The sequence below is a fragment of the Stigmatopora argus genome, chromosome 13 (genome assembly GCF_051989625.1).
Source record: "Stigmatopora argus isolate UIUO_Sarg chromosome 13, RoL_Sarg_1.0, whole genome shotgun sequence".
NCBI classification, from domain to species: Eukaryota; Metazoa; Chordata; class Actinopteri; order Syngnathiformes; family Syngnathidae; genus Stigmatopora; species Stigmatopora argus.
The window spans coordinates 1,224,020-1,251,264 of NC_135399.1; the positions used below are offsets into that span (position 1 = coordinate 1,224,020).

The window sequence follows — 27,245 nt, forward strand, 5'->3', positions numbered from 1 at the left end:
GGTTAGAACTTAATTTAATCCTGTATTCTGGAAAAGTTTCTGGTTGTAGTAGCAAGACAGACACAAGAGATTGTAGACCTAAGTAAAAAACTAAATAACAAAATGCAATTAAAAAAGACAGAAAATCTGCAAAAACACAAAACAATCAAGAGCGTACGGAGCTACTGCTACCGGCTGCCACTTGAGCGGTGCCATTTATGTTGCAGTAGCAAAAACAGATACAGGCACAAGAAAAGACGTTGTAGAGTTGGATAAAACTGGAACCACACACAGGAAGTCTTCCAAAAGATGGGGAACTTCTGCAGACTGTGACCGAGGTTGAAAATATGCGGAGTCACTCTTCCAAGCTTATCCGCACAGTCCCTCAGTAGTCTGGAGCTGAACAATCAACATTAGCAGAGTAGATTTCCTCGACTCCGTTTCCGGCCTGGTAAGTGCCGACAGCCCTTCCATCTTATCGGGGAAGGATCTCACTTTCCTCATAATAGATGGAATGGTTGGCCTGAAGCGTCGCTTCTTCTCCCGGCACTTTTGTCCAGCTCCGGATTTCCAGCGGCAGAGGTTTTGCTCCTTCTGCTGCGTATTGTTTACAGCTAATCTCATGTGTATGACAGCGTAGGCATGGCTGAATGGTTACAAAAAAGAAGCAGCAGAAAGAAGCCAGGCTAACAGAACAAAGAAAGTTGTAAAACATTAAAGTAAAAAGTATAAAGTACAAAGTAAAGTAATAAGGAATGAATCAAGAAGTATTAAAATGTAATAAAAAAGATAGAAAGGCTGTAAAACATGAAAAACAATAAGAGTGGACAGAGCTATTGCACTGGCTGCCGCCTGACGGCGCCATGTTGGGAAAAAAAGAAGAAAAAATACAAATAAATGACTTTATTGTTATAATACAAGTACAATGAGATTTAAAGCTTCATCATAAAAAGCAAACAAAAATAATAATAATACAGTAATCCCTTGAATATCACTGATATTGTAGAGCAGGGGTCCCCAAACTTTTTCCTGTGAGGGCCACATAACTTTTCCCTTCTCTGATGGGGGGCCGGTGTCAGTTTGTAACAGAAAAAGTGTGACGATCGTAGGGGAGCTTAATTTTTTTTTAATTGTTTTCCAGAAAGCCACACATAACCAAATAACCCTTTCCAGGTTCTTTACAGAAAAAAAGTCAGGAAACATATAATAACACTATTAATGAAATAAATAATAACTAAATAACCCTCTCTGAGTTCTTCACAGAAAAAACAGGAAATAAATAACACTATTTATGAAATAAATAATAACTAAATAACTCTCTCTGGGTTCTTCATAGAAAAAAAAAAGCCATGGAACATTAACTTTCTGTTGTGCCATGCACAATCTTCTCCCTTTGCTCTGAAGTTTATGCACGACACCACAACCGTCATTACAGAATCCCACGTCAACATTTTGCAGCACAGTGCTTGCTGGTGAATTTGGCAGTGGACTCGTAGTGGGGCGGTGAGACCCCTTTTTTCCAACTCCCGGTTCATGCGTCCCATTATTAGACCGCGAGTTTCGGCCACCATGCTAGGAGCCCCGTCAGTCGTGATGCTAGCTAGATTTGACCAGTCCAGGTCCAACTTCTCCATGGTTTGGCACACTTTGTCAAAAATATCCTCTCCCGTTGTAGTCCCTTTGAGACTTTGGAGGGCTGCCAGATCCTCGCAAATCCCAAAGTTTGCGCTAACTCCACGAATAAAAATGAGCAGTTGCGCTGTGTCTTGCACGTCCGTGCTTTCATCCAGTGCTAATGAAAAAAAGTCAAATTATTTCGTCTTCTGCTGCAGCTGGGCATATACATTACTCCCGATTTCTTCAACGCGTCTGGTCATTGTACTCACCGACAGACTTACGGCATTAAATGCATCTTTCTTCTCGGGACACACCTCCTCCGCGACAGTATCCATACATTTCTTAACAAACTCTCCGTCAGTGAAAGGCTTAACGCTGCTTGCTATCAATTTAGCAACCCAAAAGCTGGCCCGAACGGATGCCTGGTTCTGCTGAGATAGTAGTCCACTTTTTCGCTTTGAGAGTTTGTCTGCTCGTATTTGGCCTTGCAAGCTATCGTACTTGTCTTTGTGACGGGATTCATAGTGTCGGCAAAGATTGTATTCTTTGAATACCGCCACCGTCTCTTGACAAATGAGACAAACAGCCTTTTCTTTGCATTGAACAAAAAAATAATCGTTTGTCCACTCCAGGTTAAATACCCTGCATTCTGAATCAATTTTTCTCTCACCTAACTTTTTCGCCATTATTCCGTTCTCAAACAGGTTGCAGTTTTTATATGCTTGAATAGTCCGTGATGGTCCCAGGGCTCCGCCCTCACCTGCGATCGTCCAGATGTCTCGGTAACACTGCTCGTGCATGCAACGGTGGACGTGCCCGCCTGCATCAAAGGGAAACACTCTCCCCGCGCGTGTCACCAAAGAAGCAATGCGAAGCCCCGCTTCACTGGGATGATTTGTGGGCTCAGCAGGGGTGCAATGAACCAAACACAAGATTAAAATGTCCCAGTCTTCAAGGCCAAATAGGAAAAAAAATCAGATAGTGTCTCTGGTATTGTTCAGAGGGCCGGTCCAAATGTGCCGGCGGGCTGCATCCAAAAAATAAAATAAAAACATCCGATAGCGTCTCTGGTATTGTTCAGAGGGCCGGTCCAAATGTGCCGGCGGGCCGTAGTTTGGTGACCCCTGTTGTAGAGCGATAATCGTAAAACCATGAAGTAGGTTCACCCTTAATATTACTACCATACTACACCATTTTGCCCCTATACAAAAAACAGTACAACACAAGTACAATTATCAATAAGTGTATTTACTAAATATTACAGTTAGAAGCATAAGATAAGACTAATGTATTAACATCTAAATATGATGTACAGTTGTGGTCAAATGTTTGCTTTGTCCACTCCAAGTAGTCCAAGGCGTTATGGCTTCTCTTTGTTTAGTCTAACTAAGGATCTCAGGAGCAAAGCATTTATACTTTGTTGCAAGCAAACATACAATAATATGAAAATAATAATGATGTGCAAAGTAAGTTTAATATTAAAGCAAAGCATTTCTTCATTGCAAGCAAATGTATAATAATAATATGAAATAAAATCCTGATGTTGTCTGTCTGTTTTTTTCCAAAAAATCCTACAGAAAAAAAAAGAATGATAACAGCCCCTACGGTGTACAACTGAGTAGCTGGACCCGATACAAGTGTCCTCCAGTCTAGAATTGTGGAACATAGTTCGCGCAAGACTTCCAAGTATCTTGGGGGAAAAAAAACTTCTTTTTTTTTTTTTTTAAAAAGAACAGCCCCAAAAATAAATTAATTTGAAAAACAAAGAAGAAAAAGAATATAAAAAACAACAACCCCAAAAATAAAATAATCGGAAAAATGAAGAGGGGAAAATAATTCACAGAACAACTCCAGAAAATAAATTAATTAGAAAAAAATTCAAAAATTATGAATTCAAAAACCAACGCCGTCCAGATGCCTGGGCCAACTCATTGGACTCCTCTCGATCCGGAGGAGCCGCGTGTATAATTCGGAACTCCCCCGGCCCCTCGTTGTTTTTTCCTCGACGTTATAATACTCGAAACAATTGAATGTTTTTAGTTCCGAGATTTTCCTTCAGTGGCTGTTTGGTCTTCTAAAGTACCACACCGGAAGTCTGTTTTGAACATGGAAACCACCGAATGACGTTTGGAAAGCACAATTTCATCATTTGATTTCACAAAGCAACAAAATAATAGCGAAAGTGAGGTTTGTTGTTCATTAAATAAGAACATTTTTGTCAAAATTTTCACGTTTCTATACAGTTTTACACATATCTGTTTAATTTCATACTGAAATTATTGATTGGTAATGTGAACGAGGACGTGTTTCTACCGTAGCTTTTAATTTGAAAGCCTTTCAGAAAGTGGTCGGTTAGGTAGAGATGGGAAGTTGCTTATTTTGGGACGTGACAGTAAGAAAAAACGAATGCTTTTCATTAAAGACTGACAGCTAAATGTTTTCGGTCAGCCAACTATTCATGGATTTAAAATGGTAGCATGTAACAGCAAGATTCGTTTATCAATGAATTAATAGGCTGGTGATTTTACTTGTTGGAAAAAGGGAACAGCTAGGTTGACACAAACTCGAGTAAGTAGCAATTGATAATAGCGTATCGCAAGACTGTATCTTACAGAACCTTTACTTTTAAAACATTAGGAGTGCATTTCACCATGAACAACGAAAGAATTAACGTAAATGGCAAGATGAAGAGGGCCGTGTGTTATCTAAATGTGATTTTCCTGCTGGACTCTGGTGAGTAACATACACGCACACATGTACTGTGATCCTTCACCACTTCGCGGCTTCCGCGGATTTTATCGTAAGTATAAAAAAGTTTATAAAAATGTCAAAATTCACCCTGAAATCACAACCGAAAGACGGGAGATGAAAAATGGCTTAACACTAGAACTACCATCGGCCAGAAATTTGGGTGTTCCACCTAGAAAGACCAAGGACCGGCCGTTCGGCCGAAACCTGAGGTGTGGACAGTCCTTTGGTTATTCAAATGAGGTAGCTCCCAAGCCTTTCCTTCTGCTGAGCAGAAACTCTTGTTACGCTAATTGAGGCATACAACAGGAAGGAACATTTGAGTCACTGTGGAACTTGTCTTTGTCCGCCCTTGTATTATTTTGAAAAAGTGTGTGCATTCTGTCATGTGTTACTTGTTTTGTTGTCTTCTTTTGGGGGACAGACCTGGCAGGCATCTTTTGTGTTTCCTTGACCCTATGTCCACTGGATCCAAATCGGGTTGATTGTACAGACGTTTACAGACATCAAAGTCCCCAAATTTCACACACCTGGTCTTCACCCAAGATGAGGAAAAGTCACACATTTTCATGAGGAAAAATAAAAAATAGATAACCAGTACTTTCAGGAACACAAAAACTGAAATGGTTCAAATTGACACAATATAAACATGTTTTTTATATTCCTTTTATCTAATAATAATAAAATACTTATTTTTAATTCATAACAGTTTTGATTAGATGTGTATTAAAAATTTAGAAATTGTGTGTTCTGTGTGTGTGATGGCTTTTTCAACATGAGAAAATAACTTCCCTTCCCCCTGCTGATTCCTCAGCTACAGGCTACATTTACATTTGAAGTGATGCTATTCACAGCCAAAAAAGGTGTGAAAATGCAAATAGGTACATCTTTATGAGCTGCAGAGTTAAAGAGGAGGCTAAAAAAACCTTGGGTTTTCCAGTGTTAAGTCAGGGCTGTGTTTCTTCTTCAGCGCTGAATTGCACGGTGTTAGACTTACAGTTTTAGCACCTATCCCTAATTCCTTAACTCAGTCTGATCCCGTCTAACAACTGTGCGTGTTCAGCATCGAAGGAAGAGACCAGGGTTTGCGAGTTACTCCACAGATGATTTATTCCAGATATTGATCCTTACAGAGCTCCGGGCCCCCTCCCAAATAATAATAAACCAGCTGCGTGTCGTAATGCACAGTGGAGGATGAGAAAGACAACGGTCCACACCCGCGTTTGCACAGTTATAGTTAAACAAAAATGAATATTCATTCGCTGATTCTAATGATACGCGGACTGTCCCACGACGATTCTGGAGGGGTGTCCTCCTGAGATCTGCTTGCCCTTTGTCCCTGGTTTCATCTGGACCACTTATCACCTGGACCACACCTTGAAGCAGAAACTCAGACAAAAGACCTTTTGTTTATTGTAATTGAGTTGAGAACAATAGTTTTAATCCTACTGTGGTACTATATCAAAATGAAACAGCTACAATAAAATGAAGGAGTAAAATATCTCATATTCTTCAACGGCAACGCGCTCATAACATAACAAACAAATTTAAATGAACTTTGATCACGATGCAGATACACTCAAAAATAAGTTTAATCTAACCTTACACTAAACTTAATTCTATTTTTTTTTTTTTTACATTTTTATACCTTTCTTCTCCCGGCCGGGTTGGCTCTGTTTGCCCCGCCTCCACCCTGAGTTTCAGATGCAACCTATTGATGGTTGCACGGGAATACAACTTGAATCGTTCGACCGTCGGTACCATTTATAAACATAAAGATCGAGCAGCAGGACCCAAATATTGAACGTTGCACAAAGTTTGCAAATGAATTGAATGATGCCATACAGTGCTACCGCATCCTTTATGATGAAAAAAAGAAAACTGCAATCGTTATTAGATAGCTTCTTTCGGTCAGTTTCTTGTAAATCTCTCTCTCTAATGTATGTATACAGTACTGCATGTATTCTCTCCATTTTATTAAATGTTTTTTCAGTACAAACCAATGCGTGTTACTTATACAAGCCTTAAAAAATACAAATGCACTTGTATAAACCTTCAATATACTTATATAGGCCTTAAATATAAATTATAATACAAAATATAGCACTGAGCAACTTACGAACAAATTCAACTTATGAACAATCGCTCGGAACCTAACTCGTTCGTAAGTAGGGGAGCGTCTGTATATATAACTCGTATTAGCGATCGCCTTGCCATTCGTAATGACTAACGGGGAAAAAAACACTGAAAAAATGCAACGCTCCGCCCAGTGCTCTCAGAGACATTAAACGAGGGAGTTGCGCGGAGAGAGACAGTGCCCATGATGTTCTTATGAGCAGCCTCTCACGTCCGCTGTCTGCTCGTATATCAAAATGTGTCTCTTTGTCAAGATAAATATCTGCCCGTAATTTTACCCGTATCTCAAATTTCTTGTATGTCGGGCCACTCGTATGTCGAGATACCACTGTATACTACTTCTCGTTGGCAAGTGGTCATGTGTTATCCTATTGTGAGGACATTTGTTTGCATCATTTTCGGAATATTTTGAAGGGAATACAGAAGCAAACAACCCTCGATAGGTTGCATTTGAAAGTCAGGGTGGAGACGGGGCAAATAGAGCCAACCCGGGAGAAGAAAGGTATAAAAATGTAAAACAAAATTAGAATTAATTTTAGTGTAAGGTTAGATTAAACTTATTTTTGAGTGCGTCTGCATCGTAATCCAAGTTCATTTAAATTTGTTTATGTAATGTTACGAGCGCGTTGCCAATGTGCTCTGCCCCGCTGAAATAGTTCTCTCCGCGGCCGCTATTATGGGAGACGTAATACCTGTTTGTCCGCCAGATGGTGACAAAGACCCGTTCTACCAGGGCCGAAAGCCGTCCACTTTGTACTACAGTGGTACCTCGACATACGATCGTAATCCGTTCCGAGACTGAGATCGTATGTCGAGGTTTTCGTAACTCGAGCGAACGTTTCCCATTGAAATGAATTGAAAATAAATTAATTCGTTCCAACTTTCTGAAAAAACACCCAAAACAGGATATTGGATTGGAAAAAATGTTTAATTTCTTCTAATTCGCCATCTATTAACAAAGTAACACATAACTAGTGGTTTAATAGTAATAAAATGTGTTTAATCTAACTAAAGTTGGGCGGATTTCGCCGACGGACGGGAGAGAGACGCACAGAGGGGGCGGGGTCGTTTTTTTTCCCACGACAACGCACTTGTAAACGGAACAAACAAATTTAAATTAACTTGGATTAATATATACAGACACTCAAACATACGTTTAATGTAACTTTACACAAAACTGAATACTAATTTTGTTTTAATCTTTTTTTTTTTAACCTTCATTCTGGCCGGGTTAGTTGTTTGTCACGCCTCCACCCTCACGTTTGCTCTCGATGGGCTGTTTGCTGTTGTACTACGTATTCCCTTCAAAATATTCCGAAAATGATGCACACAAATGTCCTCACAATAGGATAACGCACGACCACTTGCCAACGAGAAGTAGTCTTGTAGTATTAGCGATCGCTCTGCTGGTCGTGGGAACATAAGGGGCGCTGGCTCGCAACTCCCTCTTTGTAGTAGCTCTGGTCGCAACCGCTTTGAACGGCGCCTATGAGAGAGTTGCGACCAGAGATACTGTTGCGGGGAGGGAGTTGCGAGCCAGTGCCCCTGATGTTCTTATGAGCAGCGAACGAGAAGTAATATAATACTCCTCGTATTAGATAATAATAACAGGAAATGCAACAGCTGAGCTTACAAACGTATTGATTGTGGGTAATGAAGTTTTATTCTGAGAAAGAGTGCAATTGCCTATCGGCGTTGTGTGCACGAGTATACTTCTTTACCCAGAAAGCCCTGTTTTTTTCCCCGCGCATGCGCGTTGTGCGTTTCCTGGTCGAAACTCGTCTGAATAAATGTTCAGGGCTCGTAGATATTGTTATACACGAAAGAGATGCGGCAAAAAAGACAGTGTATAATGATAAACAGCCTCATGTCATGGCCACCTGGCTTCGTCGCATCTCGAAATTTTAATTGTATCGCGAGCGAATTATTCGATCGAAATTTCCGTCGTAACACGAGCATGTTGTATGACAAGCTGTCGTATCACGAGGTACCACTGTACATTTTATACCTCTACCTCTGCCCTATGGGTGTTTGTCGGTGTGTGTGGAAACGTGCCGCGTTGCATTTTTAATCACTTAATGGGGGAATGGCAATCATTAATAAGGGGGCATTTAGTAGAGGTGGACAGGTTTGCAAGAAAGAATTGAAATTTGAATAGTGGTTGTGCGACAGCCAATTGAATTGAATTGAAAGCTTTTATTGTCATTATATGAGATAGAATGAGAGCGAGGAAATGAGAGCCCAGTAGAGGGTAGTGATGTTTTAAAGTGAAAATCAATGCATCCGCGACAATATTTTCAAAATAAAATAACGGATAAGGAAATGCATTTACTTTTTGGGGGATTTCGTAACTTGGATCTTTTTCGTATCTCGAGTCACTCATTTGCATATAAAAAATTCTGTAACCTGAAAATGTCGTACCTAGAGGCATTCGTAAGTAGAGGTATGCCTGTATAATGTATGTATATATATATATATACAAAACTAAATACCATATTTTTACACCTATAGGGCACACTTAAAAGTCTAAAATTTTCTCTAAAATGGTCGATGGGGTCAATCGGTCGGTGCGCCTCTGTGCACTAAATTCAATTTCTCTATAGCCCTGACCGCTTGAGTGACTGGTTTTATTTCTTGCCGGCATGCTACTTATTGCGATCAACCCAGCGGACGTTCACACTAAAAATAGCCTCCTCGCGCATTCTAAGCATTACGGTAAATCCATTCAAAACATCCCAGGGGAGTGGCAAGGCATTTGACTTCCGTGTGCTCGCAGCGCTTTTAACCCTAAAAACACTCTCAATACTCAAAGAAACAGCATATTAGAGCTATACAGAGGAAATGCCTAACGTGAATGACAACACAATGCGGGTGTGAACGCTTGGAAAATGGACTGAAGCCATGGATCGAACACAATTTAACAGCTTTGCTAACGGATGACCAACATAGTAGACCGTACAGGCAGCGTTGCACAAGTTAAGCGACGATTTGGAATGAATTATCGATGCCGATATAACAGCGAGGAGAATCAAAGGCTTGGTAGTGATGCATTTCACGAGTTACAATGGATTGTGGATGACTGGGCTCAAGTGTCGGCCAGCACTGTTGTTCGAGCTTTCGCCAAATCTGGAATCAAGTTCCCGGAATACACAACTCTGACTGACAGCCTAGCATGTTGAACGTGGAACTCTGTTTATATCAGAGTGTACCTTTTCTATAATCCTTATAAAGTGTGATTTATGTGTGTGTGTGTGTGTGTGTATGTTAAGATTCTCTCGCTACGTCTGTCCAAACCGTGCAATGTAGAGAGTTTAATTTTTTTATGGTGGCCAGAAACGGCTGTTGGTAAATGCCTATCTTTTCTGTAAATTTGGTGTCAATACGTCCATTGGCTTCGGTGCTATTGAACAAAAAATAGGTGCTAATAACAGTAATACATTAATAATTAATAAATGGAATGTTTTTTTGAAAAACAAAAAGGTTTTCATTAAACAAAAGTAATTTGCTTGGGAGCTATTGAAGATATTAGGTGCTAATAACAGTAATAAATTAATCATTAATAAATGGAGTGGGTTGTTGAAAAACGTTAAACAGAAGGTAATTACCTATCTTTTTTTTTAGTTTCGTGTCAATCCGTCAAATGCCTTGGGAGCTATTGAATAAAATAGGCGCTAATAACAATAATAAATAATGTATAATCCTTATAAAACGTGATTTATGGGTGTGTTTGTATGTTAAGATTATTTCGCTACGTTTATCCAAACCGTGCAACGTAGAGTTGAATTTTTTTATGGTGGCCAAAAATGGCTGTCGGATCCTAATAGATGAGTGATTGAATTTCTTCACCTTCTCTAAGTGTGTAAACTCAATATTTTATTTGTTAAACAAACAATTTCCAAAAGAGATTTTTTAATAGCGCAGCAATTGTGAATTGCTTGTTCCTCAATAAAGCATTATCAAACTTAGTTTTGCTCGTGCTAGCAGCTAGCCTAACTAATGCTAGCAGCTAGTATAACATACGCTAGCGAATAGCATAACATAGGCTAGCGGCCAGCATAACATACGCTAGCCTAATGTCATGCTAGCGCCCTTTCTGAAGAAGCGCCCAATGTTTCACAAAAACAGAAAATATACCCGCAAATGAGACTGCGCCCAATCAAACGGTGCGTTTTATAGGTACGAAAATACGGTACTTGAAATACTGTACTCAGTGAAAATAGTTCCTCTCCACTTAATTTACATAAAAAAACTGGTTAATGGGAGTTTTAGTCCAAGTCCTTGAAGGGAAGCCCCCTTTCAGTGAGGTTGAGCTTCACGTTCGGGATGAAACAGTTTGTGGAGGCTGTCGTGATCCAGGCTTTCTGGTTGCTCATCTAGTACACGGGCACCAAGGCTTTGTTCTTAGTTGTCTCATCTCATCTCATTTTCTGAACCACTTTATCCTCATTAGGGTCGCAGGGGGTGCTGGAGCCAGTCCCAGCTGTCCGTGCCAGAGGCGGGGGACACCCTGAATTGATGGTCAGCCGATCGCAAGGCACAGGGAGACTGACAACCATGCAAACTCACATACATGCCTAGGGGCAATTTAGTGTCCAATCAGCCTACCATGCATGTTTTTGGAATGTGGGAGGAAACTGGAGTACCCGGAGGAAACCCACACAGGTGGACGTGACCTGGAATTGAACCCAGGACCCCAGAGTTGTGACGCCGACGCACTAACCACTTGCCCCACCGGGCCGCCCGTTCTTGGTTGTATTAAGTTAGTTTTTTTCTTCTTGTGACCATGTATGGTCTACATTATCCACAATATTCGAGGGATTACTGTACTCGCCTGACTACGCGTGGGATCGAAACGTCAGGTAACAAAACGAATCGAAAAAAACCATTGTCCATTCTAAAGTAATCAATCAAAAAAAGATCTTGTTTTTTAAAGCATGAGGAAGGCCAAACTTGTTGATTAAGGCTGGCTTTACCATGAAGCCGGCCGGCCAGCAGCATTCCCACACATGATGATAATCCGCTCTTTTGCAGTAAAATTCTTCTTCTTTGGCGCTGAGCGCCACTCAATTTATCGCCGAAGAAGAAGCGAGGCACTGACTTCCGCCATTTTTAATCTCCCTTCTTTCGGTTCCAAATTCAGCGCAAATTTTGGCATTTTTATGAAGTTTTTTAAAACTAACATAAAATCTGCAATATACTGAAGCCTTACTCTCAGGCGATCTACCAGTAGTCCTTTGTAGATTGACCGGTTGATTGTGATCCCCTTAATGAGCACCCTTGTACTATATACAGTTGTGGTCAAGAATTTACGTACACTTGTGAAGAACATAATGTCATGCTCTCTTGAGTTTCCAGTTATTTCTACAACTCAGATTTTTCTCTGATAGTGATTGGAACAGATACTTCTTTGTCACAAAAACATTCATGAAGTTTGGTTCTTTTATGACTTTATTATGGGTTAACAGAAAAAGTGATCAAATCTGCTGGGTCAAAAATATACATACAGCAACACAAATTAGCAATTTTGGTGACTTAGAAAGTTAAGTGTCAGTGAAATGAGCTTCATAGCATGGCCTCTTAACTTCTTGAGTGATTATGAGTGACTACAGCTGGTGACTTCTGAGGCCATTTAAATAGGGCTGATTGGATCCAAACGCCCACAAACGCTACAATGGGAAAGTCAAAGGAGCTCAGCATGGATCTGAAAAAGCGAATCCTTGACTTGAACAAGTCAGGAAAGTCACTTGGAGCCATTTCAAAGCAGCTGCAGGTCCCAAGAGAAACAGTGCAAACACTTGTTTGTAAGTATAAAGTGCATGGCACTGTTTTGTCACTGCCACGATCAGGAAGAAAACGCAAGCTATCACCTGCTGCTGAGAGAAAATTGGTCAGGAGGGTAAAGATTCAACCGAGAATCACCAAAAAGCAGATCTGCCAAGAATTAGAAGCTGCTGGAACACAGGTGTCAGTGTCCACTGTCAAATGGGTTTTGCATCTCCATGGACTGAGAGGCTGCCGTGCCAGAAGGAAGCCCTTGCTCCAAAAGTGGCACCTTAAGGCTCGACTGAAGTTTGCTGCTGATCACATGGACAAAGATAAGACCTTCTGGAGGAAAGTTCTGTGATCAGACGAAACAAAAATCCAGCTCTTTGGCCACAATGCCCAGCAATATGTTTGGAGGAGAAAAGGTGAGGCCTTTAACCCCAAGTACACCATGCCTACCGTCAAGCGCCAAGGTGGTAATATTATGCTGTGGGGCTGTTTTGCTGCCAATGGAACTGGTGCTTTACAGAGAGTAAATGGGATAATGAAGAAGGAGGATTACCTTCAAATTCTTCAAGATAACCTAAAGTCATCAGCCCGAAGTTTGGGTCTTGGGCACAGTTGGGTGTTCCAACAGGACAATGACCCCAAACACATCAAAAGTGGTAATGGAATGGCTAAATCAGGCTAGAATTAAGGTTTTCAAATGACCTTCCCAAAGTCCTGACTTAAACCCCATTGAGAACTTGTGGACAATGCTGAGGAAACAAGTCCATGTCAGAAAGCCATCAAATTTAACTGAACTGCACAAATTATGTCAAGAGGAGTGGTCAAAGATTCAACAGAAGCTTGTGGATGGCTACCAAAAGCGCCTAATTGAAGTGAAAATGGCCAGGGACATTTTACCAAATATTAGCGCTGCTGTATGTATATTTTAGACCAAGCAGATTTGATCACTTTTTTCTGTTCACCCATAATGAAGTCATAAAAGAAACAAACTTCATGAATGTTTTTTTGTGCCAAAGAAGTATCTGTTCCAATCACTTTATCAGAGAAAAGTCAGAGTTGTAGAAATAACTGGAAACTCAAGAGAGCCATGACATTATGTTCTTCACAAGTGTATGTGAACTTTTGACCACAACTGTAGGTCAGGTTCTCGGTGGCCACTGTGGGTGCAGGTTTTTGTTCCAACCGATCCAACACAAACAGTTTGACCAATGAGGTTTCTGCTGAAAAAAGAAGCACCTGACGGCAATCCACTGATTGCACTTCTAGGATACCAAATTGTTGGAAAGGTTTCCTCTTAAAGGTTGAAACGAAAACCCACACCCACTGCGGCCCTTTCTGTAATAGTTTGGGAACCACTGATATAGTTGTTAACTTGTTTAGAGTTTATTTCCACCTACAACTTGTTCTGTGACTTATAACCCTGCCATTTCCACTTTCATTTTCAACAGTGCTTGGTGTACTCCTTCCACCATCTAATCTATCAGTTAACTCAGTGAATTTCCTTCACATCTTGCATTGGGATCCAGGGCCGGCCACGCCACCAGGAGTCCAGTACAAGGTCTTTGAGAGGTAAAGTCATAACATTCTAAGTAGAGCTGGTTGATAAAATGATAACGATAATTATCATGAAATATTTTTTGTCAACAATAATAATCAAACCTTTCGATAAAAATGTAATAATTTTAAACTTGAATTACCCCCGATGAGTCATCACCTTATCGTGGTGGTGGGGTTTGGGTGTATCAGCATCCTTGGAGCTATGTTGTCTGGGGTCTTGTGCCCCTGGTAGGGTCACCCATGGCAAACTTGTCGGAGGTGAGGGACCAGACAAAGCATGACTCAGAAGACCTCTTATGATGAGGAACATTATTGGACGACGTCTTCCCTCGCCCGTACGTAAATCACCGGGGCCCCACTCTGGATCCAGCTCTGGAGGAGGGGTGCGATGGCGAGTGCCTGGTCGCCGGGCCTATACTCATGGGGCCTGGCCGGGCACTGCCCGAAGAGACTATGTGGGTCCCCCCTGTCATGGGATGTTTAGTCGTATTAAAAATTGTGGAACAAATTATGCTAATTCAATGTAAAAAATGCAATTACAAAACCAGTTGTGGAACGAATTTATTTCTCAAGTAGACGTAGCACTGTATGTATTAGCACTCAGTTGGAGGGAGGGATGCTGAGACGCATCTCATTACCAACAATGGGTGCCAAAATGAAGCATAGAAGCTGCAAGTCTCTTCAACATCAAAGTCAAGACTTAACAAGCTGCTATAAGAGGTCAATTATGTTAGCCGTGGCTCTTGGCACTACACTCCAGATCCTGACAAACTTTGCTGCCATCCAAACACTCAACAAATGTATGCATGGGGCACGTCTCTTTAGTTTCAACATTATAGGACCGACACTTAACAAGCAGATGTGCTCCTCTTTTATGTGTCGGCACTGCAGATCCTGTCCCCTTTGCTTAAGTCTGGGGTGGGCAAACCGATCCTCGAGGGCCGCTGTGGGTGCAGGTTTTTGTTACAACCGATTCAACACAGACAGTTTAACCAATGAGGTTTCTGCTGAAATAAGAAGCACCTGACTGCAATTCACTGAGTGTACTTCTACAATACCAGATTGGTAGAAAGGTTTCCTCTTATTGGTTGAATTGTTTGCCCACCCCCTGGCTTAAGCATACACACTGAGGCCAATGTACAGGCATGGTCCTTGGATGGAAGGACTTCAGCCTGGCCAAAAACAGGCCACCCTTCATCCGGTCAAGAATGGGATGGTTTGATTTTTTTAAATTTTATTTTATTTTTTTAATGCACCGACTGCATCTTGGAAAACCTAATAACATTTTATGATAATTCGGACTTTGATGCCATCCAAACACTCCATAAATGTACGCATGGGGAAAGTCTCAACATCAAAGGAACAATTCTTAACAAGCAGCTGTGAAAGCTAATGTACCGTATTTACTTGCATATAAGCCACATTTGTCGGATTAAAAAAATGATGACGGAATCGAGGGTACGGCTTATATGTGCATAAAAAGACGACATGCACGAAACTGCAAGGTGGCAATGAAACGGCATAACGCCATGACGCAAGACAATGCGGCCGATATAGTCATTTCTTTCAAAATAGAGAAAAGATTAATAGCTAAAACGCTAATCAAAATTTATCTTGACGTCTATGAATGAAATTCAAGAAATATAAACATATCTTACATAAAACGTGTAAAAACTCACTTGTGCCTGTCACTGCTCGCTCAGGGCGTCACCATCTTAACTAGGGGGTCGCCATTTTAACTAGAGCGCTGCCGTCTTACCTAGGCCGCCGCCATCTTACCTAGGGCGCCACCGTCTTACCTAGTTAAACGTACTCTGACTGGCCAGATGCAACTACCTTTGATAGATGTGCTCGTTTACCATGTCAGCACATCCCAATTGTTGTTGAGGCTGATCGAAGGTCCTGCGGTCGATCGCTAAAATATCAGCCTTGAGATCTGTGCAATGTGTTTCTCATGCTATTATTGCACCCACCCACAGAGCTGGTGAAAAGTAGACCGCTACGGACACACCTCCTGTATACACTGCTCGTGAATTCTTTTTTTAATTGAGCTTCAGTTGTATGCTTGTACATTTGCGATTTAAAATTCCCCATTGATTTTTTTTCTTCGTTTTATTTCTTGTTCGAAAGTGACAACAATTGCAGTAATATGAACCATCAAAAGAGTCGAGATATTTTGACATTAGAAGCAATATGTCTGCCACAACATCTTAAACTTATGGTAAGACATTGCAATTTCTGTCATACAAAAGCATAATCTCATCTAACATCTTCCGCTTATCCGAAGTCGAGTCGTGGGGGCAGGAGCTTCAGCAGGGAAGCCCAGACTTGCCTCTTCCCAGCCACTTCTCACCTTATCTCTAAGGGAGAGTTCGGACATCCTGCGGAGGAAACTCATTTCAGGCGCTTGTATCCGTGATCTCATTCTTTCGCTCACAACCCACAGCTCGTGATCATAGAGGAGGGTGGGAACGTAGATCAACTGGTAAATAGAGAGCCTCGCCTTTTGCCTCAGCTCCTTCTTCACCACGACGGATCTTGTAGAGTCCGTATCACTGCAGACGCCGCCCCGATCTGCCTGTCGATCTCCCGCTCCATTTTTCCCTTACTCGTAAACAAGACGTTAAGATACGTAAACTCCTCCACTTGGGGAAGGACCTGATCCCTGTCACGGACGGAGAGGACATGCCACCTTTTTCCGACTGAGGACCATGGTCTCACATTTGGAGGTGCTGATTCTCATCCCGACCGCTTAACACTCGGTTGCAAATCGTTCCAGCGAGAGTTGGAGATCACGGCCTGATGAAGCGAACAGAACCACATCATCTGCAAAAAGCATGGATGCAATACTGAGGCCACCAAAACGGACCCCCTGCGCCTAGATATTCTGTCCATAAAAGTGATGAACAGAATCGGTGACATAGGGCAAGGATCATTGTGACACACAAACCCCAACACCACGATAAGGTAATGACTCGTCGGTGGGAAAGATAGACTTATTTCCTTTTTAAAAATTGAATAATTTTATATCTTGCATTTACAATGACCATACCTGTCAACCTCTGCCGATAACTGCCCTTGTAAATGATTATGATTCCTTACAAAAACCTTACAAACACCGTACGACTCGTACGGTGTTTGTAAGGTTTTTGGGGGGTTTGTAAGGGGAATCATAATCATTTATAAGGGCAGTTATCGGCAGAGGTTGACAGGTATGTATGACAGGCATATTAACTTCTCAAAAATACATGCGATGATTTCTCTTAATAATTTCCGTTCAAAGTAATATGTTTGTACTCCCTATTAAAACAATAAATATGAGGGGGAAATTGTGAATTGGGGCAGCTTATCTCATCTCATTTTCTGAACCGCTTCATCCTCATTAGTGTCGCGAGGGCTGCTGGAGCCTATCCCTGCTGACTCCGGGCCAGAGGCGGGGGATACCCTTAATCGGTTGCCAGCCGATCGCAGTGCACAAGGAGACAGACAACCATGCACACTAACACCATTACCTAGGGGCAATTTAGAGGGTCCAATCAGCCTCATGCATGTTTTTGGAATTTGGGAGGAAACCGGAGTACCCGGAGGAAACAGACGCAGGCCCAGGAGGACATGCAAACTCCACACAGGTGGAGGTGACCTGGATTTGAACCCAGGACCCCAGAGCTGTGAGGCCGACGTGCTAACCACTCGTTCCACTGGGCCGTACGGCGGCTTATGTGCGAGGAATTGTAAAATTCAGCAATTTTAAGGGTGCGGCTTATATAAGCTATAATTTTATGAATTTTATGACTGGAGTTCCTAACAGTGAGAGCAACGTTTTAATGAGTTTCCCTATGAAAATATGTTAGCTTTCCAAAAGGTTGAATATCAATGACTTTATTTTTGGTTTAGAGCAATGGTTTTGTGACACCAAGCCTGGTTCAGTCAGTGCCTGATGATGATGTTGTTACATACCTGTCAACCTTGGCCAATTGCTCCCCTTATTATTGATTGCAATTCCACTTATTAAGCGATAAAAAAAATGTACAAATGCAACACGGCACATATTTACTCACACAGGGCGCACTTAAAAGTCTAACATTTTCACCAAAGTGGACGGAGTGCCCAATCAGTGTGCAAAAAAATGATGACTGGATCTTATATGCGCATAAAAATACAACATGCAAAAAACGATGACGTCACTTCAAAATGGCGCCGTTGCGTCGGTGCGTGACGTCACAACGCAAGCGAATTCGGCCCATACTTTCAATTATCTCAAAATAGAGAAAAGATAAAGAGATAAAACGCTAAACAAAATTTATTTTGACGTCTATAAATGAAATTCAAGAAAAAAACTACATATCTTGCATAAAACGTCAAAAAACTCACGTTCCCGTCACTGCTCACTCGGGGCACATCCATCTTACCTAGGTCCAGGGCAGCCATCTTACCTTGGGCACTGACATATAAACTTAGTTAAATGTGCTTTGACCGGGCAGACGCGAGTAGCCTTAATTTTGAAATAAAACAAAATTCCACTTGGATTGTTATAAATTTTAAAAAAATTAAATGTTTTCCGTTGTTTTCATTAAAAGGCAGGTTATAGTCTTCTTTTCGTTCCGGTACCTAGGCGGATAGCTTGGGGTCCTATACTTGTAGTTTGAGTTGTAGTCTATAGTAGAGAGCACCGTAAACGTTTCCAGCGGAGTTTGATTCAGTGTTCATCAAAGTTGACTGTAATGTGTTGTCAAAGAAGAATGCTCTACATTGTCAATTACTTGGATTTGATATAAAAGAAGCTGAAGAATCATCTGTGTGCCTTCGTCTCAATCTGGGACCGGAGTATCTGGGTAGATGAGGTGTCCCACTGCTTTCAAAGAAGATCGCAATGTTAAGCTAACTAGCTGATATTGACTTTTTTTCCGTTGTATTTCTTGTTCGAAAGTCTTTGGAGTAATATGAACCATCGAAAGAATTGAGATATTTTGACATTAGAAGCAATATGGTTGGATTGGATAACTTTATTCATCCCGTATTTGGGAAATTTCATTGTGACAGTAGCAAGAGGGTGAGAATGCAGATACAGAAAAGGCATAGTTACACATGGTTACAAGTTGGACAATACAGTCGCAAAGGACGCAGAACAACAAAGCAAAAGCACAAAGTACAAAGCAAAGCAAAGTATACGGGATCATTAAGAATCACCAAATCAAATCATTAAGACAGAAAAGCAGCAAAAACACAAAACGAGCAAGAGCGGATGGAGCTACCACCACCGGCTGCCACTTGAGCGGCGCCATCTTGGTTGCAGTAGCAAAAACGGATACAGACGAGAAAAAGACGTTGTCGAGTTGGATAAAACTGGAGCCACACAGGAAGTTTTCCACAAGATGGGGAAGCGGAACTTATGCAGACTGTGAATGAGGTAGAGAATATGCAGAGTCACTCTTCCAAGCTTATCCGCACAGTTCCTCAGTATGGAGCTGAAGAATCAACAGTAGCAGAGTAGAACCCCTCGACTCCGTTTCCGGCCTGGTAAGCGCCGACAGCTCTTCCATCTTATCCCATGATGGAATGGTTGGTCTGAAGCGTCGCTTCTTCTCCTGGCACTTTTGTCCAGCTCCGAATTTCCAGTGGCATTGAGGTGTCGCTCCTTCTGCTGCGTATTGTAACAGCTAGTCCCATGTGTATGACAGCGTAGGCATGGCTGAATGGTTCCAAAAAAGATGTAGCAGAAAGAAACCAGGCTAACAGAACAAGGAAAGTTGTAAAAACATTAAAATAAAAAGTATAAAGTACAAAGTAAAGTAAAAAGGAATGTATTAAGAAATATTAAAATGTAATTTAAAAAAAGTTAGAAAGGCTGTAAAACATGAAAAACAAAGAAGAGTGGACAGAGCTACTGCCACTGGCTGCCACTCAACGGCGCCATCATGGTGATCTTGCCACAACATCTTAAGGTTCTGGTAAGAAAATTGTAATTTCTGTAATTAGAAAGCATCAGTTTCTTATCAAGATAGACTTATTTCTTTTTTCAATTTGAATAATTTGATATTTTGTATTTACAAAGACAGTTGATTAGCTTCCTTATGATATTGACCCCAATAATGTGCTTTGGATTCATACAGTATCTCAGAAATACCACTTGAGATGATTTTTCTTAAGATTTTCCCTTCAAAGACACATTTGTACTCCCTATTATAACCTGTTTTTTTCACCTCCATATTCATGGTTAAACCATGAATATGGAGGTGAAAATTGGAAATCAGGGGGCAGCTTATATGTGAGAAATTGCAACATTCAAAAATTTCAAGGCAATTTTCAGGGTGCGGCTTATACACGTGGGCGGCTTATATGCGAGTAAATGCATGTTATGAAAGTGAAATACAAAATGGAACCAACACAAATACAAGAGGCTGTTGACAACATTTTAAAAGAACTTGAAGGGATGATCCTCAAATTGTGGAAAATCGCAAAGGAAATTAAGTTGTTCAAATTTCTGTTGAGGCAAATCAGATTCGACTTAAAGAAATGTGCAGTCCTGGGACCATGACTCAACCTACAGTTCCTTGATTAAATCTTCCATTTCTTCTGTCAGATTTTGGACGGAGGCCAAGCAGGTTGCACTCTTTGTTCGAGCTACTGTTCTAGAATGCTTCGAGTCGGGAGAAGCATCCATTCAAAGCGATATGCGTCCCACATCCAAGTCACCTCTCCCAATCCCAGGGCTTCAACATTCATGTTTCCACAAACCAGTGGCGGGCGGTGCATTTTCTGGTAGCGCCTTCAACGTATCAATCCAACCCTCAAAAACTATTTTATGGCTATAAAACCTCTACTGCAGCTACAGCTGCAACACATAAAAAATAATCAATACATTAATGCACAAAAATGGGGTAAAATCCACTTCCTAGCAGCATTTCATGATTAAATACAAATACTGGAGCTTTTCAGACATTAAAACCAGGCCAGGGGGTGATTTTCCCGGGAAAAGACAGCGATGAACGTCAATGGCGTACGGGCCAACATTGCCCGAAAATTGGGTAAAATCCAGCCGAAAACAGCATTTATTGATTAAATACAAATACTGGAGCTTTTTAGACATCAGAACCGGGCCCGGAGTATAATTTCCCCGGTAAAAAGACAGCGATGAACATCGATTCGTCCATACGTGAAATGACAAAAAATGAACTAAAATTAGGTAAAATCCACTTCCTAGCATCATTTATTGATTGAATACCAATACTGGAGCTTTTGAGACATTACAACCTGGCCAGGGGGGTGATTTTTCCCGGGAAAAGACAGCGATGGACGTCAATGGTGAAACACCAAAAATTAAACTGGGGTAAAATCCACTTCCTAGCAGCATTTTGTGATTAAATACAAACACTGGAGCTTAAATACAAACACTGGAGCTTTTCAGATATCAGAACGTGGCCCACAATTGAAATATTATTTAGGAATATAGCCATATTTTACTCACCAAAAATCCTTTTTACACAATATCCATCCTCCTTTCTTCCTTCTATCCTATCGCCATCGAAGCTAATGATGAAAGTCGAGCCTGTCCTGTCATATTTCCGGCATAGTCCGTTTTGAAAATAGCTTTAAATCAACACAACAATATACTATTTGCTTGTGGAGCTAAGTTAGCGCGCTGAAAGTGCCGCACACACCATTTTCCCGGCTGTAACAGGCTTGCTAGCTTCGGAGTTGACCGCCCTTTCTTAATGATGTCCATTTTTTTCTGGAAAAGTCCGTCTGGAAAATAGCTTTGTGAGCAAACAGAATCCATTTGTTTTTGCTTCTGTCGGCCATTGTGGGTGGAGTTTGCGATCTCGGCTGTCTCGGGTACTGCTTTGGCCCGCCTACTAGCCAATCATAGTTTGTGAAAGCAATGACATGTCCCAGCCAGCAAAATGCTAACGCCTATGAAAAATCATTGTGGGGTTGCCAACTCGAAATCTGATTGGTTAAAAGCAACAGTGTAGTTTAATGCAGCAGAGCCCGCAAGAACTGATTGTGAAGGCTTTGAGGCAGATCTGATCTGGCAACAAATAATGGCTGAAATGTGATTGGTTAAATGCTTCAATATGAAAACACACATCTGGAAGCAGTGCAACCAGGGGGAAAAGCAATGAAAGGAAGCTAACAGACCATTTGGAATAATAAGTATTGATGGACAAAATATAATATGATTCAGATATTTCTTAGGCCAGCAGAGAAGGCCTTGAAGGCCCTGACGCCACAAACACAGCAGCAAGCATTTTTACCACCCCAAACTACAAGTTGCCCGTTTAACACCTTATCACACATATTCTACATCACCAACATAGCCTATTGTCAGTCAGGCTTCTCATCCTAATCAGTTACTAAAATCAAAGGTGACTTCTCAAAGCTGTCCATCAAGTCAAGGCCAAAATAAATTTTACAGCGTTTTATGCAGTGGTCTGTTGTGGATGCAAGAGCACGGAGAGGGACAGGAACAGGCTGAAGGGCCAGCTCTGTTCTGGGCTATCCTTTGGACTCTGTGGAGGAAGTGGGAGAGCAGAAGATGCTGACCAGGATGATGTCCATCATAGACAGCCCCTCACACCCCCTGCATGAGTCTGTGGAGTCCCTCCGAAGCCTATTACCTATCCATTTATGTCTAAAATGTCTTGTGTCTGTGTCTGCATTCTCACCCTCTTGCTACTGTGACAACAAAATTTCCCAAATACGGGATGAATAAAGTTATCCAATCCAATCCAATCATGGCAGGACAAAAAAGGCCGTAACTAGAAGGACAGTAGAAGCCATGATCCACCAAAGTATGTCAGACTAGGTGCCGGTTGTGCAAAAATAAACTGGAGACCGTCTAGTAAATTGTAGCAAGGTGCAAGATGGTACCATGAATCAGCTAGTTATTTACTGTTAATCTATTATATTAGGCAGGTGAGCCACATCACAATGAGAAAGTTAAATGTTAAATTTTTCTTTGTGTAGGTTAAGCGGAAAATTGGTGGAACAATCAAGGAATGACTGCAACATCACAACTGCAACATCCTTGCAGCTGAAGTTAGACAAGTACAACAAGTATTATTTGAGTGTCCAAGCATTGTACAATGGAACTTCCTCTTCACATTCTCAAGAAGTTGTCTTCACTCCTTTTGAACAAAGTATGTCAGCATGATTAAAAAATATATATATTAATTTAAACTTCTGTCAATAACATTTAAATTCATATTCAAATTCAATTTATAGTACAGTGGTACCTCGAGATACGATCTTAATTTGTTCCGGGACTGAGCTCGTATGACGAGATTCTCGTAACTCGAGCGGAAGTTTCCCATTGAAATGAATGGGAAACAAATTAATTTGTTCCAACTCTCTGAAAAAAAACACCAAAAACAGGATATTGGATTGGAAAAAATGTTTTATTTCTTATAATTCGCCATATATTGACAAAGTAATAAATAACAAGTGGTTTGATAGTAATAATGTGTTTAATAGGAGTAAAATTAGACACATTTTGCGTAAGGGTAGAGACAGCGGCATACACGGAGGCGGGGGGGGCTGTTCGGGGGGACTTTATCCACGGCAACGCCGCACTCGTGTAAAACATGTTTTATTTCCTCTAATTCGCCATGTATTGACAAAGTAATTAATAACGAGTGGTTTAATAGTAATTAAATGTGTTTAATAGAAGTAAAATTAGCCGCATTTCGCGGAGGGGAGAGACAATGACACACGGAGGCCGAGGGGGGGGCTGTTCGGGGGGACTTTATCCACGGCAACGCCGCACTTGTGTAAAACATGTTTTATTTCTTCTAATTCGCCATGTATTGACAAAGTAATAAATAACGAGTGGCTTAATAGTAATAAAATGTGTTTAATAGAAGTAAAATTAGACGCATTTCGCGGAGGGGAGAGACAATGACACACACGGAGGCGGAGTGGGGGGCTGTGCGGGGGGACTTTATCCACGGCACTCGTAAACAAACAAACAAATTTAAATTAACTTGGATTAATATGTACAGACACTTAAAGTTTAATGTAACTTCACACAAAACTGAATTCTAATTTAGTTTTAATCTTTTTTACCTTTGTAACGGGTTGGCCCCACCCCGACGTTCCGCCGGAGCCTTCAAAACGAACGCATCAAGAGTTGTTTGGAACTTGCCGCTTCCCCGTGTCTGATTACCGAGTGTACATATATTCCAGATCTTTTCTTTGCAAAACTGCCGATCCATTGTTGTTTACTTGGTATGTAAATGTAGACCAAAGTGGGGGAAAAAACGGGTATGGAAATGCAAAGTCCGCCCAGTGCTCGTAGAAAGATTTTATACACGAAAGAGATGCAAAAAAAGACAGTGCCATGGCCACCTGGCTTGGTTGCGTCACGAAATTTTGACCGCATCACAGGCGAATTATTCGATCGAAATTTCCGTCGTAAGACGAGAATTTTGTATGACGAGCGGTCGTATGACGAGGTACCACTGTAATTAAGAAAGCTGCTACTTATGAAATATTCAGGTGATGGAAAAATGTTTGCAAACCATTTGTTCCATTTTATGAAAACCCAAGTTACAAAATGTCAAACGAAATCAAACATCCCCTGAAATGTAATTATATTTGCTGTATCCGGTATTTTACTTTGAAATTGTCGCTCTTCCATTATTTATCTCCCAACACTCAGCTGGCCTCCCATTGGCAAGAAGTCTCCATTATGTTTCTTGAGATTTCTTGAGTGTGCGGAACATAATTTTAAGTTTTTGTGTAATTCATGTGTGTGTACATATGTTTATTCAGCTACCACAAGCAATTCTACCCCACTTGAATGTCTTTACATTGTATGTTATACAGTGGGGGAAATAAGTATTTAGTCAACCACCAATTGTGCAAGTTCTCCTACTTGAAAAGATTAGAGGAGCCTCTAATTGTCAACATGGGGTAAACCTCAACCATGAGAATCAGAATGTGGAAAAAAAACAGAAAATCACATTGCTTGATTTTTAAAGATTTTATTTGCAAATCATGGTAGAAAATAAGTATTTGGTCACCAAACAAGCAAGATTTCTGGCTGTCAAAGAGGTTTAACTTCTAACGAGGTCTCCACTCGTTACCTGTATTAATAGCATCTGTTTTAACTCATTAATATGGTATAAAAGACACCTGTCCACAACCTCTCTCTCACACTCCAAACTCCACTATGGCCAAGAACAAAGAGCTGTCGAAGGACACCAGGGACAAAATTGTAGACCTGCACCAGGCTGGGAAGACTTAATCTGCAATAGGTGAAACGCTTGGTGTAAAGAAATCAATTGTGGGAGTAAGTACTAGAAAATGGAAGACATACAAGACCACTGATAATCTTCCTCGATCTGGGGCTCCATGCAAGATCTCGCCCTGTGGCGTCAAAATGATAATAAGAACGGTGAACAAAAATCCCAGAACCACACGGGGGGACCTAGTGAATGACCTACAGAGAGTTGTGACCACAGTAACAAAGGCTACTATCAGTAACACAATGCGCCGCCAGGGACTCAAATCCTGCACTGCCAGACGTGTCCCCATCTGTGTACACTGCCAGACGTGTACACATCCAAACCCGTCTGCAGTTTGCTAGAGAGCATTTAGAGGATCCAGAAGAGGACTGGGAGAATGTGTTATGGTGAGATGAAACCAAAATAGAACTTTTTGGTAGAAACACAGGTTCTCGTATTTGGAGGAGAAAGAATACTGAATTGCATCTGAACAACACCATATCCACTGAAACATGAGGGTGGAAACATCATGTTTTGGGGCTGTTTTTCTGCAAAGGGACCAGGATGACTGATCTGTGTAAAGGAAAGAATGAATGTCTTGAGAGATTTTGAGTGAAAATCTCCTTCCATCAGCAAGGACATTGAAGATGAGACGTGGTTGGGTCTTTCAGCAAGACAATGATCCCAAACAAACAGCCAGGGCAACAGAGGATTGGTTTTGTAAGAAGCACTTCAAGGTCCTGGAGTGGCCTAGCCAGTCTCCAGATCTCAACCCCATAGAAAATCTGCGGAGGGAGTTGAAAGTCCTTGTTGCCCAATGACCGCCCCAAAACATCACTGCTCTAGAGGAGATCTGCATGGAGCAATGGGCCAAAATACCAGCAACAGTGCGTGAAAAGCTTGTGAAGAGTTACAGAAAACGTTTGGCCTCCATTTTTGCCAACAAAGGGTACATAACAAAGTATTGAGATTAACTTTGTATAGCTATATTATGTCATGCGTAATATTGATGACAATTAGAATATTCACGGATTGCATTAGCACTGAAAAGTTAATATCAACTAGGTGACTCTATGAAATGTCTAATTTTAGTACTATTAAACATCATAACCACTAGTTATTTGTTACTCTGTTAATAGATGGCAAGTTAGAACAAATACAAATATTTTTCCAATCCAATATCCTGTTTTTGGTGTTTTTTCAGAGGGTTGGAACAAATTAATTTGTTTTTAGTTCATTCCTATGGGAAACGTTGATTTCACATACGAGTAAATCGACATATGAGCTGAGTCCAGGAACGCATTAAGCTCATATCTCAAGGTACCACTATATTGACAATTTTGCTGGCTCCAAAACCTCTAAGAAACAAATTAGCATGATAGCAATGAATTGACTGAACAGACAACAAAATATAGAATAGAATTATGAAAGTTTAACCCCTGGGTAAGGCAAAATTGTAGATGTGACATGTTAAAATATTGAGAGTTTACAATTGTTCGTGATAGGGCATCTGTTTAGGTTAAGAATATAAATAAATTCATTAAATATGGTTTTAAATGTTCAGATAAGAAAAAAAAGCATTGGTTTTACAATTTAAATATTTAATTTACATTCCATTAATGATCGCGTATTAAAGATATCGCAACTAGTTTTGACTGGGTGTATATCAGTATTTGATTCTTGATGCACGTACGTCAACCAACGCGGAAGATATCCCTCATATTAGTAAAATTGGATTGAGGAAGCAACAACGAATCACTATTTTAATTATTTATATAGCAGGGTGGAAGCTGTTCGATCACTGAAAAACATCATACCGCAGACTCAATGTTGGTCAACTCAGAAAGATGCTTGGTCTACTGACTTATTAGAGACAATCAAAGACTTCCAGGAGAGCGAGTTGTCTGTATGACCTTCTAAAAACAGACCAGAGTAATGCCCAAGACAACACAAACAAAACAAAGACAAAAAAAACAGACATGTCGTTCCCTCAAACAATCCGATCAAAAGGACTGACTAGCACCAGCAGGCACTTGAACAACTGATTGACTATCTGCTCCATCCACCAGTTTTGGGGTTCTCACATTTCACTCAGCCATTCATTGGATTGGATAACTTTATTCATCCCGTATTCGGGAAATTTCATTGTGACAGTAGCAAGAGGGTGAGAATGCAGATACAGGAAAGTTATAGTTACACATAGTTACA

General features: G+C 40.9%; 1 protein-coding gene and 1 long non-coding RNA gene across 7 annotated transcripts in view; one reads left to right on the plus strand and one right to left on the minus strand.

Moving 5' to 3' along the window:
• Nucleotides 1–867: 867 nt before the first annotated feature.
• LOC144086950 (uncharacterized) lies at nucleotides 868–3,696 on the minus strand. The gene is made up of 2 exons (XR_013304614.1): nucleotides 1,866–3,696; nucleotides 868–1,771 (listed from the first exon to the last, which is right to left on the minus strand). It is a non-coding gene; the product is annotated as an uncharacterized LOC144086950 (long non-coding RNA).
• Nucleotides 3,697–3,957: 261 nt separating this feature from the next.
• The window catches only part of LOC144086774 (interferon alpha/beta receptor 2-like), a 100,429-nt gene continuing 77,141 nt past the window's right edge, over nucleotides 3,958–27,245 (plus strand). For all 6 annotated transcript variants that reach the window (XR_013304572.1, XM_077616869.1, XM_077616864.1 and 3 more), the window contains exons 1-4: nucleotides 3,958–4,164; nucleotides 4,234–4,329; nucleotides 13,701–13,821; nucleotides 22,777–22,949. Coding sequence is in view for 5 of the 6 variants with exons in the window: in XM_077616869.1 (XP_077472995.1) it covers nucleotides 4,248–4,329; nucleotides 13,701–13,821; nucleotides 22,777–22,949 (376 nt within the window). In the remaining variant the exon portion in view is untranslated. The remainder of the gene's footprint in view (nucleotides 4,165–4,233; nucleotides 4,330–13,700; nucleotides 13,822–22,776; nucleotides 22,950–27,245) is intronic.